General features: G+C 37.2%; 1 protein-coding gene across 3 annotated transcripts in view; it reads right to left on the reverse strand.

Annotated features, from left to right (window-relative positions):
• Nucleotides 1–16,159, reverse strand: part of STK3 (serine/threonine kinase 3) — a 339,589-nt gene that overhangs the window by 118,295 nt on the left and 205,135 nt on the right. For all 3 annotated transcript variants that reach the window (XM_017962187.3, XM_017962188.3, XM_009213409.4), the window contains one exon: nucleotides 12,688–12,813. In XM_017962187.3, coding sequence (XP_017817676.1) covers nucleotides 12,688–12,813 — 126 coding nt within the window. The remainder of the gene's footprint in view (nucleotides 1–12,687; nucleotides 12,814–16,159) is intronic.

The raw sequence follows: 16,159 nt of genomic DNA on the forward strand, positions 1-16,159 counted from the left end.
TCCTTCCACCTCACCCTCCTGAGTAGCTGGGACTACAGGTGAGCACCACCATGCCTGGCTAATTTTTGTATTTTTTGTAGAGATGGGGTTTCACCATGTTGCTTAGGCTGGTCTTGAACTCCTGAGCTTAAGCTATCCACCTGCCTTGGCCTCTGAAAGCGCTAGGACTACAGGCATGAGCCATTGTGCCTGGACCATTTACTTCTATTCTAATCAACTAAAAATTTGGGTATGAGTTGCTTTAATTGTCGTGATTCCTTGTAATGCTACCTTACAGAAGTTTTCCCTTCCCTGCTTGTCACTTTGTTTGACAACTTCTCTAAAACAAATCAGAATTGAACAAACTATGATTTTTTTCTTTGAATTGTTCTAATTTATGGGCACTCAAGGAGTCTGAAATATATTAAGGGTTTTATAGATTTATAAAGAGATCATATTACAAACTCAATATCAAAAATTACAATTTTAGGCCAGGCATGGTGGCTCACACCTGTAATCCCAGCACTTTGGGAGGCCAAGACGGGCAGATCACTTGAGGTCAGGAGTTCAAGACCTGTCTGGCCAACATGGTGAAATCTCATCTCTACTAAGAGTACAAAAATTACGCAGGCATGGTGGCAGGCACCTATAATCCCAGCTAGTCAGGAGACTGAGGCAAGAGAATTGCTTGAACCCAGGAGGTGGAGGCTGCAGTGAGCTGAGACTGCACCACTGCACTCCAGCCTGAGCAACAGAGTGAGACTGTCATTCATAGATAGATAGATAGATAGATAGATAGATAGATAGATAGATAGATAGATTTTAAAAATAAAATAAAAATTACAATTTTAGAACACTCCAAGAAATTATGAACGGCAGGAGCTCCCATCAAAACGGAGATTAGAACACGGGTTTACACCTTCCCTCGCAAAACCCTCTCAAAACTACAACAAAGTCACAGAATAAACCCAAAAAGACAAACAGCACAGGGGAATAGACAACAGCATATAGGAGATGTCAAAAATGTGGAAGCTAGAAAAAATGTTTGGAAGTTAGAAAACAGATAAATAGGTAAGTAGCTAACTCAGCAGACCAAAAATAAAACTTAAGCTTGCAAAGAGAAAAGTCACAAGCAGCATGTGAATTCAGAGTAGTGAACCCTACCATCTTTTACAGCAAGATTTGCTGGTCGACTAGTTCCACTCTTATACACAGAGCTGCCAGAGGTAATTTTAGTGCTTCTCTCAAATATAATCCCAATACATTTGAAGAAAGCCCATAAAATGAAATGTCAGAGATCAAAACAAACACAAAAGAAACACAGACAAGGCAGGGAACAAAAGAAAACTCAAAATAATAATAAGGAAATAATAACGTAGAAGAGAAAGCTATCTTAGATATTAAATATCTAATATGAAAAAATAGCAAGTGTGGAAGATAAACTTCAGGCAATCTGAGAAGAACAAAAAAAGAGGGAAAAGGAAACAGAAAAGATAATTGAAAGACTAACCTAAGAGGTTCAACAACCAAATAAAAGGAGATCCAGAGAGAGAAAAGAGGAGAGACAGTGAAAATTATCCAGAAATAGCAAACATGAAATCACACAGAACTGAAGGGTGTTTCCAGATTTAAAAAGTCAAAAGACATTCCATACGATGAATGGGGAAAAGATGTACACCAAGGCACATTATTAGGAAAGTTTTAAATAACAGGGACAATGTAAGGATCCAAAAAACTCCCACATTCAAACATTCAAAGAATCAGGTATCAGAATGGCATCTATCTTCTCATCAGCACTATTGCTGAGCAAGGAAAAAGAGCAAGGTTTTCAAAATTATAAAAGAAAGTTATTTTCAATCCAAAATTTTACACTCAATCAATCAATCAATTAAGGGTAAATGTACAATAAAGACATGGTCAGATATGTAAGGACTGAAAACAACTGCTGTCAGGAAGCTACTGGGAGATATGATACATAAAAACAAGGATGTGAAACAAGAAAGACAGAAGACAACATCTAGGAATAAAGAGATTACAGAAGAAAAAAAGAGGACATTCCACAGGTTGATGTTGAAAGGAAGTCTTAGGATGACAGCTGCTCAACACTCCTAAAGAGCAATTAGTTCAGATTAGTAGAGGACAGAAGACTAGAGAAGGCATGAATCAATAAAAAAAAAAAAGTACGGTATTAATAAATTGTGTTTGAACATACACAGAGGAGTTCAGAGCTCCAGCAGAGAGTCTGGGAATATAGCATTGGGGAACAAACTTAGTGATTAGAAAACTATAAAAACCACAACAGTAACAAAAACCGAGACAATTATTGGTTCAGAAAGTCACAAAAAGAAATAACATGTAATCATAATATGAGATAAGTGAACAGTATTTACACAGTTATAACTATATAAGAATTTGTTTTAATTGTGATTACACAGGAAAAATTAGAAATAACAAGTAATCAATTCTTTTACAAGGTTTCAATTTGTCATCAATAATTTCATCTGAACTATTTCTTATTAAATAAAATTTACTTTTTACCATGTAAAGGAATAAGTAAATGTTCTTTACTGGTTTTCCTCAAAAAAAAAAATATATATATATGTGTGTGTGTGTGTATGTATATTTGCACATACTTTCAAATATATGTATACAAATATACATATATACACATATATTTAAGGAAAACCAGTAAAGAACAAATATATATTATATATTAATAAAAATAAAAAATATAAAAATATATATTGTAAAAATATAAATATATAATATATAAATATATATATATGTTTTTTCTTTTTAGAGATACAGAGAGAGAAAGGCTGGAGTCCAGTGGCATGATCATGGCTTACTGCAGCCTCAACTGCCCAGGCTCAAACCATCCTCCCACCTCAGGCTCCCAAATAGCTGGGACTACAGGCATGCATCACCAAGCCTGGCTAATTTTGTGGGTTTAAAAAACAATTTTTTTTTGTAGAGACAGGGTTTCACCATGTTGCCCAGGCTGGTCTTCAACTCCCGGGCTCAAGCAATCAGCCTGTCTTGGTCTCCCAAACTGCTGGGATTACAGGCGCGACCCACTGTGCCTGGCCCAAATATATTTATTTTTAATTTTAAAACTAGGTTTATAAAAATATCTACCAACTCTTCCAAACATATTTGCCAGCTAAAATTTGTTTTAAAATGTTTTTTTAAAAATTGAATCTGTATCGGTTCATACCAGATCAGTAATGTTATTTTGGTGGCCACAAGGTAGGGCAAAACCAGTAGGGGCAACCACCAAAAAAACCCTGAAAACTAAACAAACAGAACAATAACAACAACAACAAAAAAACCTGGCCAAAATGTTACAACAGCAGTAGTGATGGTGTAAGTAGTGGCATTAATAAAAACAAAAGCTAAACTTTATTGAGCATACTATGTGCAAAACATTATTCTAAGTGCATATATATATATATATATATATATAAAATTATACCCTCATAACAACTCTATTTGCAGATGGTAAAACTGAATTAGAGAGGTTAAGTAACCTGCCCAAAGACATAAAGTTATTTGGGAACAGAACTAGAATTCACATTCAGATAGTCTGATCTATTTTTAGATAATGCAACCTCCCTTTTATCAACTAAGTACATTACAGGCTTCTGGACTGACCTGGGCTAATTCTGTTGCTGTTCTGTTCTTTACCTAATTCAAAAGGTTCTCAAAAGGTAGATTTTTGGCCAGAAACAGCTCAGGCCTGTAATCCCAGCACTTTGGGAGGCTGAGGCAGGTGGATCACTTGAGGTCAGGAGTTCAAGACCAGCCTGGCCAACATGGCAAAACCTTGTCTCTACTAAAAATACAAAAATTAGTTGGGCATGGTGGCACGCGCCTGTAACCCTAGCTACCTGGGAGGCTGAGGCAGAAGAATCGCTTGAACCCAGGAGGCAGAGGTTGCAGTGAGCTGAGATCACACCACTGCACTCCAGCCTGGGCAACAGAGTGAGACTCCATCTCAAAAAAAAAAAAAAAAAAAAAAAAAGAAGAAGGCAGACTTTTGAAGCTCCCTATTGAATAGGGGTAAGGAGAAAGAAGGGAAGGGGAGGGGGAGTTTCTGTCTAAGAAATGCTCACCTGAAACTGTATCACCACCTGAGGGGAATGGGTTATTCAAAGCACCCTGGCATTTCTCCCCATACCCATGCTGAGAATCAACTGCTTTAGTGAAGCACGTTTAAAGGGAATATGCCATTATTCAGACATTAAGGACCACAACCAACCTGAACAGCTCTGAGTTCAGACCATAAGAGGCCACCAGAAAGTCCTCATTTCTTTTCCAAGGATAGAAGCTCTAAGACATAGTCTAAGACCAATTAGACTTCTTTTCTTTGAGTCATTAATAAGCTAATACGAAGTCAAATAACACCTTTCTTTAGATAAAAGTAAAGGACCTGATACATGCATAAAAGTGAAAAGATTTCATTCAAGCTTAACATCAAAAAGTATCCCATTTTTTGCTCAACATTTCACTTAAAATTCTTCTACACCCATTTAACTCCTTGTATTTTACTTAACACTGTAATCCCTAAGAAATGTCTGAGCTCCAGTGACAAAGCAATTCTTCTAAACTCCTTATCAATCTTTTAAAGTACTTTAAAAATAGCATGTCAATGCTGCATTCTGTGCCTTATCTTATAAATTCAATTAACATCATTCTGCTTTGAAAATCATCATCCAATGTACCACATGTAGAACATTTGCTTTGCTGTTTTATTTAAAAACAAGTACTCTTTTACTGTATAAATATTTAAAAACTTATTCAAGTACCTGTATAATATTTCAATAAGCCATACCAGCAAACTTACAAATTAGTATGTTAAAAATCATCAACTAAATTCAAGAAATACATAAGAATGAATAGTGCTTGTTGTGTAAATACCAAATTACCAAATTGCATGCTTACACTTTGAGTACTAAGGATAAACTAGTATTAACTGAACAAATCCTGTATGCCTGCTTTTTATATACACAACTTAGATTAAACTTTGTGTTCATTTAGTCAAAAATTAATGTAAATTTTATAAAAAATATTTTATTTTTATGAAAAAAAGAGTATCACTTCAATGAAATAAATTGGCCTACTGAACATCAAGAGATGTGTAGTCTATGATAAATTAGCTGTTTTATTTAAAACTGTATATGTAATCCAATTTAAGCCAATTCACAAAAGAATCCCAAAGGAATAAATGATATAAACTATGTAAGATTCTGAGCCTTCAATGTGGATAAACTTTCCTGAGAAATTATATCTACTAATTTTAAAAGTTGCTAAAACTAGGCCGGGTGCGGTGGCTCAAGCCTGTAATCCCAGCACTTTGGGAGGCCGAGACGGGCGGATCACGAGGTCAAGAGATCGAGACCATCCTGGCTAACATGGCGAAACCCCGTCTCTACTAAAAAATACAAAAAACTAGCCGGGCGAGGTGGCGGGCGCCTGTAGTCCCAGCTACTCGGGAGGCTGAGGCAGGAGAATGGCGTGAACCCGGGAGGCGGAGCTTGCAGTGAGCTGAGATCCGGCCACTGCACTCCAGCCTGGGTGACAGAGCGAGACTCCGTCTCAAAAAAAAAAAAAAAAGTTGCTAAAACTAAATGGCAATGCAGGATATACATTAACTGTAGAAAGACTTCAGATTCATTCTGCCTATCTCATTCTTTTAAGTGCTTGTGAGAATGTATGTGTGTACGTATGTATGTTTTCCATGCAGGGCAACATCTAATAAAATGACCTCAAAATGGAAGGTACTGCCTGAAAAAATAATCTGAAGCAAAGCATGTGAATATTGCTCAATGTGTGACTCTCCAAACTTTTTACTTTTTTCTTATAATTTCAGTAAAAAGACCATAAGAGTTTTACCCAGAAACACTAAGCTTTGCCCCAGAGAATAAATGTTTATTCAGGGAAAAAAAAAATCATAAAAACCTGACATAATTTTTAAGTGCTCACAATATTTTCAGTTCTCCCTCAAAAAGCAAAAACTAATTCCCCTCACCTTGAATATGGATAGGACTTAGTAACATATACCTAAAACGACTTGGTGTTGTTGGATTTGAAACTAAGCAGTGGGCAGAAGCTAGAAGCACTTTGAAGACAGTTTTAGTAAGAGCCTGAAGAGTCATGAAAAAACTATTAGAAGCCTGATAGCTTTTAAGAAAGTTTCAGGAAGGTAAGGGAAATATTAGAAAGCTGGAGAAAAGGAGATTCTTACGTGGTGGCAGAAAATTTAGAAACATTGTTGTATTAGTCCATTCTCACACTGCAATGAAGGAATACCTGAGTAATTTATAAAGAAAAGAGGTTTAATTGATTCATAATTCCACATGGCTGGGGAGGCCTCAGGAAACTTAAAATCACAGCAGAAAGCACCTCTTCACAGGGCAGCAGGAGAGAGAACTGCTGAGCAAAGCAGGGAAAGCCCCTTATAAAACCATCAGATCTCCTGAGAACTCATTCATTATCACAAGAATCGGGTGGTTATTCCCTGATTCAATTACCTCCCACCAGGTCCCTCCCACGACATATGAGGAATATGGGAACTACAGTTCAAGAGGAGATGTGGGTAGCAACACAGCCAAACCATATCATTCTGCCCCTGCCCCCTCCCAAATCTCATGTCCTCACATTTCAAAACACAATCATGCCTTTGCAACAGTCCCCCAAAGTCTTAGCTCATTCCAGCATTAACTCAAAAGTACAAGTCCAAAGTCTCATCTGAGACAAGGCAAGTCCTTTACAGCAGCACCCCACTACCATACCAATTTACTGTATTAGTCCATTCTCACGCTGCTATAAATACCTGAGACTGGGTAATTTATAAAGAAAGGAGGCTTACTTGACTCACAGTTCCACATGGCTGAGGAGGCTTCAGGAAACTTACAATCATGGCAGAAGTCAGCTCTTCAAAGGGCAGCAGGAGAGAGAAGTGCCTTATAAAACCATCAGACCTCATGAGAATTCACTCATTATCATGAGAACAGCATGTGAGTAACTGCCCCCATGATTCAATTACCTCCCACCAGGTACCTACCACGACACATGGGGATTATGGGAACTATAATTAAAGGTGAAATTTGGGTGGAGCCACAGCCAAACCATATCAACTGTTGACTATAGGAACCAGAAAAGTAACAGGAAAAGCAAAAAATGTACCTAATGAACTGGGTGGTCTAGCAAAGCATTTAAGATGTTGCCTGATTTCTTCCTGCTGCTATAATCAAACACAAAAGGAGAGAGATAAGCTTAAGAAACGACAATTAAACAAAAGAGGGACCAAAGACTTGTTGATTTTGTACATCTCCAGCCTCTACACACAGCAAACCATGCTACAGTTATGAGACAGCTTCCAAGCAAACCTCAAATCCAGGCAATATTAAGGAAATCATGGTAAAAATATCAAGCTGAAAAGGTGACTGTAAAATCCTTTAAGATTTCTGAGAGATCCATGCAGTTCCTCAAATAACAGGGCTTCTAAGAAGCTTAAAGGCATTGTCCCTGCACAATCTCAAAAGGCCAAAATTAGGGAAACAATTATCTCAACAAAATTTATGAGTGTAGATTATTCTAATGGAGTAAGTTCCTATAAATCTCATTTATAGGAGACCCACAAAGTGTTTTTGGCAGAAACACTACCAGCATTGACTGCAGAGCACAGAGATGCATGAAATGGAAAGAGGGCTTTGGACTCCAAAATTTCTAACCACAGGAAGCAGGCTCACAAAACTATCTAGCTCAACATACAGGCTACCTTCCATGAAAAAGGAAGAACTCAGTGGGCAGAGCAAAAAACAGAGAACATAGAAAGGAGTCATGAAAACCTATGCTGAGATAGGAATAGAACTTAGTTTTAATGAAGAAACTTCTAACATTTGCTTGGCTGGATTCCAAAACCGCTATGGAAGTTTTCTATGCACTCATGTGCACTTCCTGTCTTCCGTTTTTTTAAACAGAACTACCCACAGTGATATAATTTTATGCCTGATCCACCATTGTATGTCGGCTATTCAGGGCGGTAGGGGTGGGTTAAGAAACTTCTCTCTTTTGTTTATAGGTCTTCAGATTGAGAGGAACTGGACCTAAGGAACATTATCTCTATCTCAATGTAATTTAGAAGATGACATTCTAGATTTTGAGCCGATATTGTAAAGAAATAATACTTAGGGTAGATGGGATAGTGCGTGTATTTTGCATGGGCAGGGAATGTAAATAATGTGCGGCCAGAGGATAGTCTGAGCTAGTTTTAAAACATAACCATAAATTCTTTGGCAATTCTCCCCTCGAAAGGTGGAGCCTCATTCCTACTGCCTTGATTGCAGGCCAGACCTAGTGACTTCTTTTTTTTTCAATTGAGGTGAACTTCATATACAAAAAATTAACCATTTTAAAGTATACAAATAAGTGGCACTTAGTACATTCACAATGTGCAACCATCTCCTCTATCTAGTATCGCAACATTTTCATCACCTCAAAAGAAAACACTCTACCCATTAAGGAGTCGCTCTCCATCCTTCCCTCCTTCCCACCCCCTGCCCACCACAATTGGGTCCTGTCCTGGTCTCTGGTAACCACCAATTTGCCTATAATTCAATTGTAAGTTGTAAGAGTTCTCTATTATCTTTTTTCCCTTTTTTTTTTTTTTTTTTTTTTTTTTTTTAAACAGATAGGGTCTCATTATGTTGCCCAGCTAGTCTTGAATTCCTGGGCTTGGGCGATCGACCCATCTCAGCCTCCCAAAGTGCTGGTATTACAGGCATGAGCCACCGCACCCAGCTTCTATACATTTTGGATACTAGACCCTTATCAGAAGCATAATTTGTAAATATTTTCTCTCATCCTACAGGCTGTCTTTTCACTTCTTGATAATTTATTCTTTTATGCACAAAAATGTTTAATTTTGATGAAGTTCAGTTTATCTTTTTTCTTTTGTTACTTCTGCTTTAGGATCATTTTCTAAGAATTCACTGACAAATCCAAAGTCATGAAGACTAACCCTATGTTTTCTTCTAAGAGTTTTAAAGTTTTAGCTCTTACATTTAGGTTGCTGATCCAGCCAATCAGATCTTATACTAAAAGCCTGCTGTATTTGATAAGACACAGGGGTCTAACTTCATTCTTTTACATGTGGCTATCCAGCTGTCCCAGTACCATTTGTTGAAGAGATTGTTCTTTTCCCATTAAATAGTCTTAGCAACTCTGTTAAAAATCAGTTGGCCATAGATTTATGGATTTATTTCCAGACTTTCTATTCCCTTGGTCTACATACCTATCCTTAAGCTAGTACTACACTGATTTGATCGCTGCAACTTAATATTAAGTTTTGAAAACAGGAAGTGTGAGTCTTCTAACGTGGTTCTTCTTTTTTGGTATGTTTTGGCTATTTGGGGCCCCTTTTTATTCCATATGAATTTGAGCACTGACTTTTCCTCTTCTGCAAAAAATAACCTGGAATTTGGAAATGGATCTTTAAATAATCTGAATTGCTTTGAGAAGTACTGCCATCTTCACAATATGATGTCTTCTAATCTCTGAACACAAGATATCTTTCTATTGATTTAGGTCTTTTATTTTAGCAATGTTTTGTACTTTTCACTGTACAAGTTTTTCACCTCCTTGGTTAAATTTATTCCTTAGGTATTTCATTCTTTTGGATGCTATTATAAATGGCATTGTTTACTTAAATTCCTTTCTACATTTTTCATTGCTGGTGCCTAGAAATACAACCGAGTTTTGTGGTTGATGCTGTACCCTGAAACTTTGCCAAATTTGTTTACTAGCTCTAGCAGATTTAGATGGTTGACAGATACCAACCAGGAAGCTGCTCTAGCTCATGGGGAGCTGAACAAAGGTATCTGCACCAGTCCCTCAGGGAACCACCAGACAGGTCAAAATGAAAACTACAGTTTTTTTTTTTTTCAGAACAAGGTTCTTATTGTCCTCCTCCTGGCACCAGTGAGCTATACCAGGAATATGGGTTGCTGGCCCCATAGCTGCTGCTGAGCTAGAAAATAAAGGATACTAGGTATATAAGCAAAAATGTCATAATGTTTTCTTACCAAAATCTGGCAGTCTTCCGGATGCTGTAAGTTTTCTATCAGATTACAGAGTTATGCAAAAGTTGATTTGTCAGTTTTTGCCAGCTTAACAGTTGCTTCTGTGGAGATAATCGATTCTTGGAGCTCCCTGCTCCACCACTCACTTGCTTTTAAAAACTAGAATGGGCCGGGTGCAGGGGCTCATGCCTGTAATCCCAGCACTTTGGAAGGCTGAGGTGGGTGGATCACCCAAAGTCAGGAGTTCAAGACCAGCCTGACCAATATGACGAAACCCGGTCTCTACTAAAAATACAAAAATTAGCCAGGTGTAGTGGCATGAATCTACAGTCCCAGCTACTCAGGAAGCTGAGGCAGGAGAACTGCTTGAACCTGGGAGGTAGAGGTTGCAGTGAGCCAAGCTCATGCCACTGCAATCCAGCCTGTGCAACAGAGCAAGACTCCGTCTCAAAAAAATAAATAAAAATAAAATAAAATAAAATAAAAAGAATGTGGCAGAAGTGACAGTATTTAGCTCCTGAGACTACAACATAAAAGACAGTGAGAAGTCCTCTTTGTTCTCTCTCTTGGACCACTCACTCTGAGAGCCCCAGAATGAGCCATCCTGGAAGTGAATCCTCCAGCCCTTGTCAAGCCTTCAGATGACTGCAGCTCTGACGAACACTTAGACTGCAATCTCATAAGAAACCCTGAGAATGAATCACCTAACTAAGACCCTCTTGAAACAGCAATCTACAAATACCATGATAATAAATGTGCGTTGTTTTAAGGTGCTATGTTTTGGGGGTACAAGACTCAAAAGAAAAGAACCTAGCCACTCTAAGAGTTCTAAGGAAAAAGAGTGTTTCAAGCACAGAGTATAGCACATGCAAAGGCCCTGAGTAAGGAAAGATCTTAAGCATGTTAAAAAAAAAATAATAAAAATCTGAAAGACTAGTGTGACTTAAGCTCAGCGAAGGAAAGAAAAATGGTGAAGAAAGAGATCACCAAGGGGGCAGAAAGAAACCAAAATGACTGTAACAAAGCATTAAAAAGTAGTAAAAACTGATAATATATGATAAAGTGCCTTTGAACCCACAAGAAACAACTACAAAAATTTAACATTTAAAAACATTAACTGGAGAGAAATCTGAAACTAAATGTATCTATCATCACACAGGAATCCAGTTAGGAAACAGGAAACCCCGAGAGCAAGAACCAAGGGTCTTTACATCTCCCATATCACCTACTTACCTTTGTAGAATTAATGCACAATGACAAACCAGAAAAAAATACTTTTGAAGACACTATTTAAAATTCTAAGTAGTGAATTCATTGGTGAAAGATTTTAAGTCTAGAATACAGGCTTCAAGTATCTCCTCACTAGGTATTCCATGACGATGGCCAAATAAATAACTCATGTAACTGCATATCTAAAGAACATGATTATAAATCAGCTCTATGAAGATGCACATTTCTCCTTGTCCTGGGCTACCATGTGATAAAAGGTTTAATAATTGGTAAAAAGAGTAAAAGAATTTCAAAAGAATTCCCAACTGGATAACCAGTCTCTGAAATTAAAACTGAATTTAATTTAGCAAAATAATTCTATTTGTATACAGAAACTGTGAGATTTTTTTAAATGAACTTTTATGGGAGAACATACCGTTATAAAGTACATTTTCAATCAGTAAAAAATAAAATAATACACGTGTTTTCAGATCTTATGACTATTTGAATACCAAGGGTTATTCTCCTCTATATCTTTATCCAGAAAAAAAACATATAACTTGAAACACAGAGGCAAAAAATAATTAGCAAGGGAGAGAAGCATCAGACACTACAAGCCAGGTGCAGTTGGCTCACACCTGTAATCCCAGCACTTTGGGAAGTCCAGGTGGGTAGATTACTTGAGGTCAGGAGATTGAGACCAGCCTGGCCAAAAGGGTGAAACCCCATCTCTATTAAAAATACAAAAATTAGCCAGGCATGGTAGTGTGCGCCTGTAGTCCCAGATACTCATGAGGCTGAGGCAGAAGAATCGCTTGAACCTGGGAGGTGGAGGTTGCAGTGAGTCAAGATTGCGCCACTGTACTCCAGCCCAGGTAACACAGTGAGACACTGTTTCAAAAGAAAAGTATTAGACACTACAAAATGTGGTAAATAAATACAATTATTTTATTTTGTTATTTAAATGTAGTAACATCAGCATAAAGTAAAAGGAACTAATGGCTAGTTTTATATGCCAGGCCCTTTTATGTCCCACCTGCAACTCCTATTCTGCTATGGTACGCTTTATCTACAACATAGCTGGCAACCAGTTAAAAGAAAATTCCAGAAGATATGACACAAAATTGTCCAAATTCAAGACAATATTTATTTAACAAACCCAGAGTTAGTATCAACTAGATACTAGGTACTGTGCAAGTTCATCCTATCAACATTACATTCCAGTAATCACTAATTCTTAAGACATCAGAAAAAGATAGCAAATGTATAATGCAAACCAAATATATTTTGAGATTCAATGAAAAAACATATCTTACTTGTATAATAAAACAGTAAGTGCTTTTATTTAAAGAAACAGAATTATAGAAAAATAACTCAGCAGAAAAAAATCAACTTTTTGAAGATAATTACAAACCGAATTTTCTTCTTCCTCTTCCAATTCTCGTTGCTGTTCCTCATGTCTTTTAGCTTTGATCTCCATAGCTTCTGTGATCAGGTCTCTTAATATTGATACAGGTTTTGCATTCTTGATAAAAGGATGCTAAAAAAGTAAAATTCAATGGTATAAATTCAAAAGATTTTTCTGAATTATAGCTAACAAATGTTAAAACAACATGTAAATGTTAACCAGGATCACAGGCTTCAACAATTGTTTTTTCATCTAGAATTAAATGTATAGGTTAAGAAAACAGAATATGGCCACTGCCTAGAAATAAAGAATTTGTTGGGGCTTGTTTTCAAAAAGGAAAAAAAAAAAACTTAAAGCACACATACAAAAATGCAACCCTGTTAATAAAACTACATTATCCTTAAAGATCTAATTGTCCAAATGAAGTGTACACTAGGAATAAAAAAGATAAAGTTAAAAATATGATTACAGATTATATTACACATAAAAATAAAATTTTTTGGTACTGAGTTACAGAATTTAGTTAATCTTAATAAATTGACAGCCAAAATCAGGGGCCAAAAGGAAAGCAACTATTTTGTTACTTCTTTAACATATTTTCTGTTTTACTGTATCTTAAGTAATTTAACCTCTTCCAAAGACAAAAATATTTTTTCAGAAAATGAATGTTGCCTAATTTCTTTACCATATATAAAATAACTTGTCACTTTTTAAAAAATATCACCCCGATCTAGCTAAAATAGCTAAGCTCTCTGCAATTCTGACAAAGAGAAGGAAAACTATCATAATAGACCTAGGTTTTAAATTTCTTTTTATTGAGAAGGAGGGACACGAGAGAAAGTAGAGTGAAAGGTTATAATTTGGGATAGAAAACCTAAATTTGGGGCAGCAATCAGTTTCAGTAATTTTCATAGTTATATGTCAGTAGACAGCATCCGGTAAAAGTGACCTGAGTGAGTAAGTGAGTGAGTGAGCGAGTGAGTTATTTGTTTGTTTGAGACAGGGGCTTGCTCTGTTGCCCAGGTGCGAGCACAATGGTGCAATCATGGCTCACTATAGTCTTGATCTCCCGGGCTTAAGTGATCCTCCCACCTCAGTCTCCCTAAGTGCTAGGAATACAGGCATGAGCCACTGCACCCAGCCCTGAGTTATTTTAATAAACATCAATAGAACACAAAAATATATTCAAAGACAAAAAAAATTGTGCTGAAGAAGAAACAGATATTTGAAAGAGGCTTTAAACTGACTGGCAAACATATCATTTGGGACAACCATAAGAAAGAACTTTTTCAGAGTACAGAAATACTAAAATCAATTGTAAAGAACCAATAAATTATTTTAGAACAGTTATAGATTAATCTTACCAGATAAATTAAGTCCTATTAACATATCTGTGGTAGAGACTCCTGGTCATACACCAAAACAGAGTTGTGGTTGGACCTACAATTGCCCAACTGGACCCTACATTTCTCAGCTTAACCCATTCAGGTAGTTTTATGTGACTAAGTGAATGTGGGGGGAAATACTGTGTTCCACTTCCTGGCCTGGGCTATGGAGGGCTCTTTGTTACCAACGGATAAGGGTGAGAGGTCAGGTTCTCCCAGAGTCCTATACTGGTACTGTGGGGAGTAGTCTCATTTTAGCTGATTGGTGGTGAAAGTCCTGACCCTTCACCAGACTGCCTCTGACCCACTCCAACAGGGAGGTTGTTGGGTTCTTGTTACTGCCTGGTAGGAGTATAAGTCCAGGCTCCCATATGGTCTTCACTGGCACTCCTCACTTAGGGAGGCGATACTTTCTGCACTGCCTTGTGGAGATTAAAGCCTTAGCTTGACACTCAGTCTTCTCTGACACCACCTCAGAAGGACTGGACAGCCTCAAAAGGGTGGAAGTCTAGGTTCTCCATTTAGCCTTTGCTGGTGGGGTAGGCCATAGTTCTCTTGGTGGTGTTTGGCTAGAGTAGAACGGTTATTGTCTGAAAGTTTTCTGTCTTACTAGGCTGTCCATTTCTCCGTCCTTCTGCTTGAGAGAGCAGGTTTTTAGTTTGTGTCCAATGTTGTTTCTGGGTTGTTGGCTTCTCCGCTACCCAGTGTGGGATAAATGAGGTAAAAAGAAACTCCAGGGAACTCACTCACAGTTATGTCTTTCCTTGGGTCCCACCATTTCTAGCAAGTCTACTGCCTTCTTTCCACCTTTCAGTCTTTTTATGCTTGTTTTATATACTTATAATGTCCAAGGTTTCAGGTGTACTTTAATAAGTACAGAGAAAAATATGGTTACTCAATCTGTCTAGCAGCAGAAATCCCTTCTTCAACTCACTTTAAGCACTTGTTTTATCTGAAGTGTTTTTATATAAATCATTAATTTTGAACTCTATCAGTTTAGAAATTGATAATTCAGAACATGAACAAAATTTAAGAGGAAGTATTTCAGATTTTAAAAGAAGAAACTTTTCAAGCAGTCTTAATTTTTAAAATACATCATCAAGAATGTGACAGGTTGATCTGCAGTAATTTCTGTCTTCTCATTACTTTAGGTGGTTTAAGAATCCTCACCCTCTTTAATTTTTATTTTAGATACATTTAGAAACAGGAAATCTTTATTGCCTTTTAGAATCTGGTACATTCATCTTTTTCTTGTTGAAATACTTTACAGAACCCTTCATATAATCAGCCCCTTGCCTGACGTAAATATTACATATATATTTTTTAGTTTCCATTTTTTGCCATTCATGCATTTTTCTAAGTTATATATATTCAAATCATCCATTTTTTCTTTTGTTTTATTGCAATAGAATGAATATATAAATATTCTCCTATATTAATCCCTAGTTCTTTCCTATTTCCATTTTTTGTTTTTCTTTTTTTTAACATTTAAGACCTTAATCCATCTGGAAATTACTTTGGTGTGTTGTGGTGAAGATCTAAGTTAATCCTCCCAACACCCCCCAAAGGCAGGCAGTTATCTCAGCACCATTTTTACTTTAAGTTGTTTCTCCCTCACTGATTAGAAATGTTATCTTCGGCCGGACGCGGTGGCTCAAGCCTGTAATCCCAGCACTTTGGGAGGCCGAGACGGGCAGATCACGAGGTCAGGAGATCAAGACCATCCTGGCTAACACGGTGAAACCCCGTCTCTACTAAAAAATACAAAAAAAACTAGCTGGGCGAGGTGGCGGGCGCCTGTAGTCCCAGCTACTCGGGAGGCTGAGGCAGGAGAATGGCGTGAACCCGGGAGGCGGAGCTTGCAGTGAGCCGAGATTGCGCCACTGCACTCAGCCTGGGCGACAAGGCGAGACTCCGTCTCAAAAAAAAAAAAAAAGAAACGTTATCTTCACGATATGCTAGTTTCCTTTGTATATTATATACCATTTCTGGGCATTTAATTCTGTTTCATTATTCTATCTCACACTGGCATCATATACTTTTCTAAGCATTTAACAAAAAGATGTAATTTGTTTATTAAACATAAAATTTGA

Source organism: Papio anubis, chromosome 8, assembly GCF_008728515.1.
Source record: "Papio anubis isolate 15944 chromosome 8, Panubis1.0, whole genome shotgun sequence".
Classification (NCBI taxonomy): domain Eukaryota; kingdom Metazoa; phylum Chordata; class Mammalia; order Primates; family Cercopithecidae; genus Papio; species Papio anubis.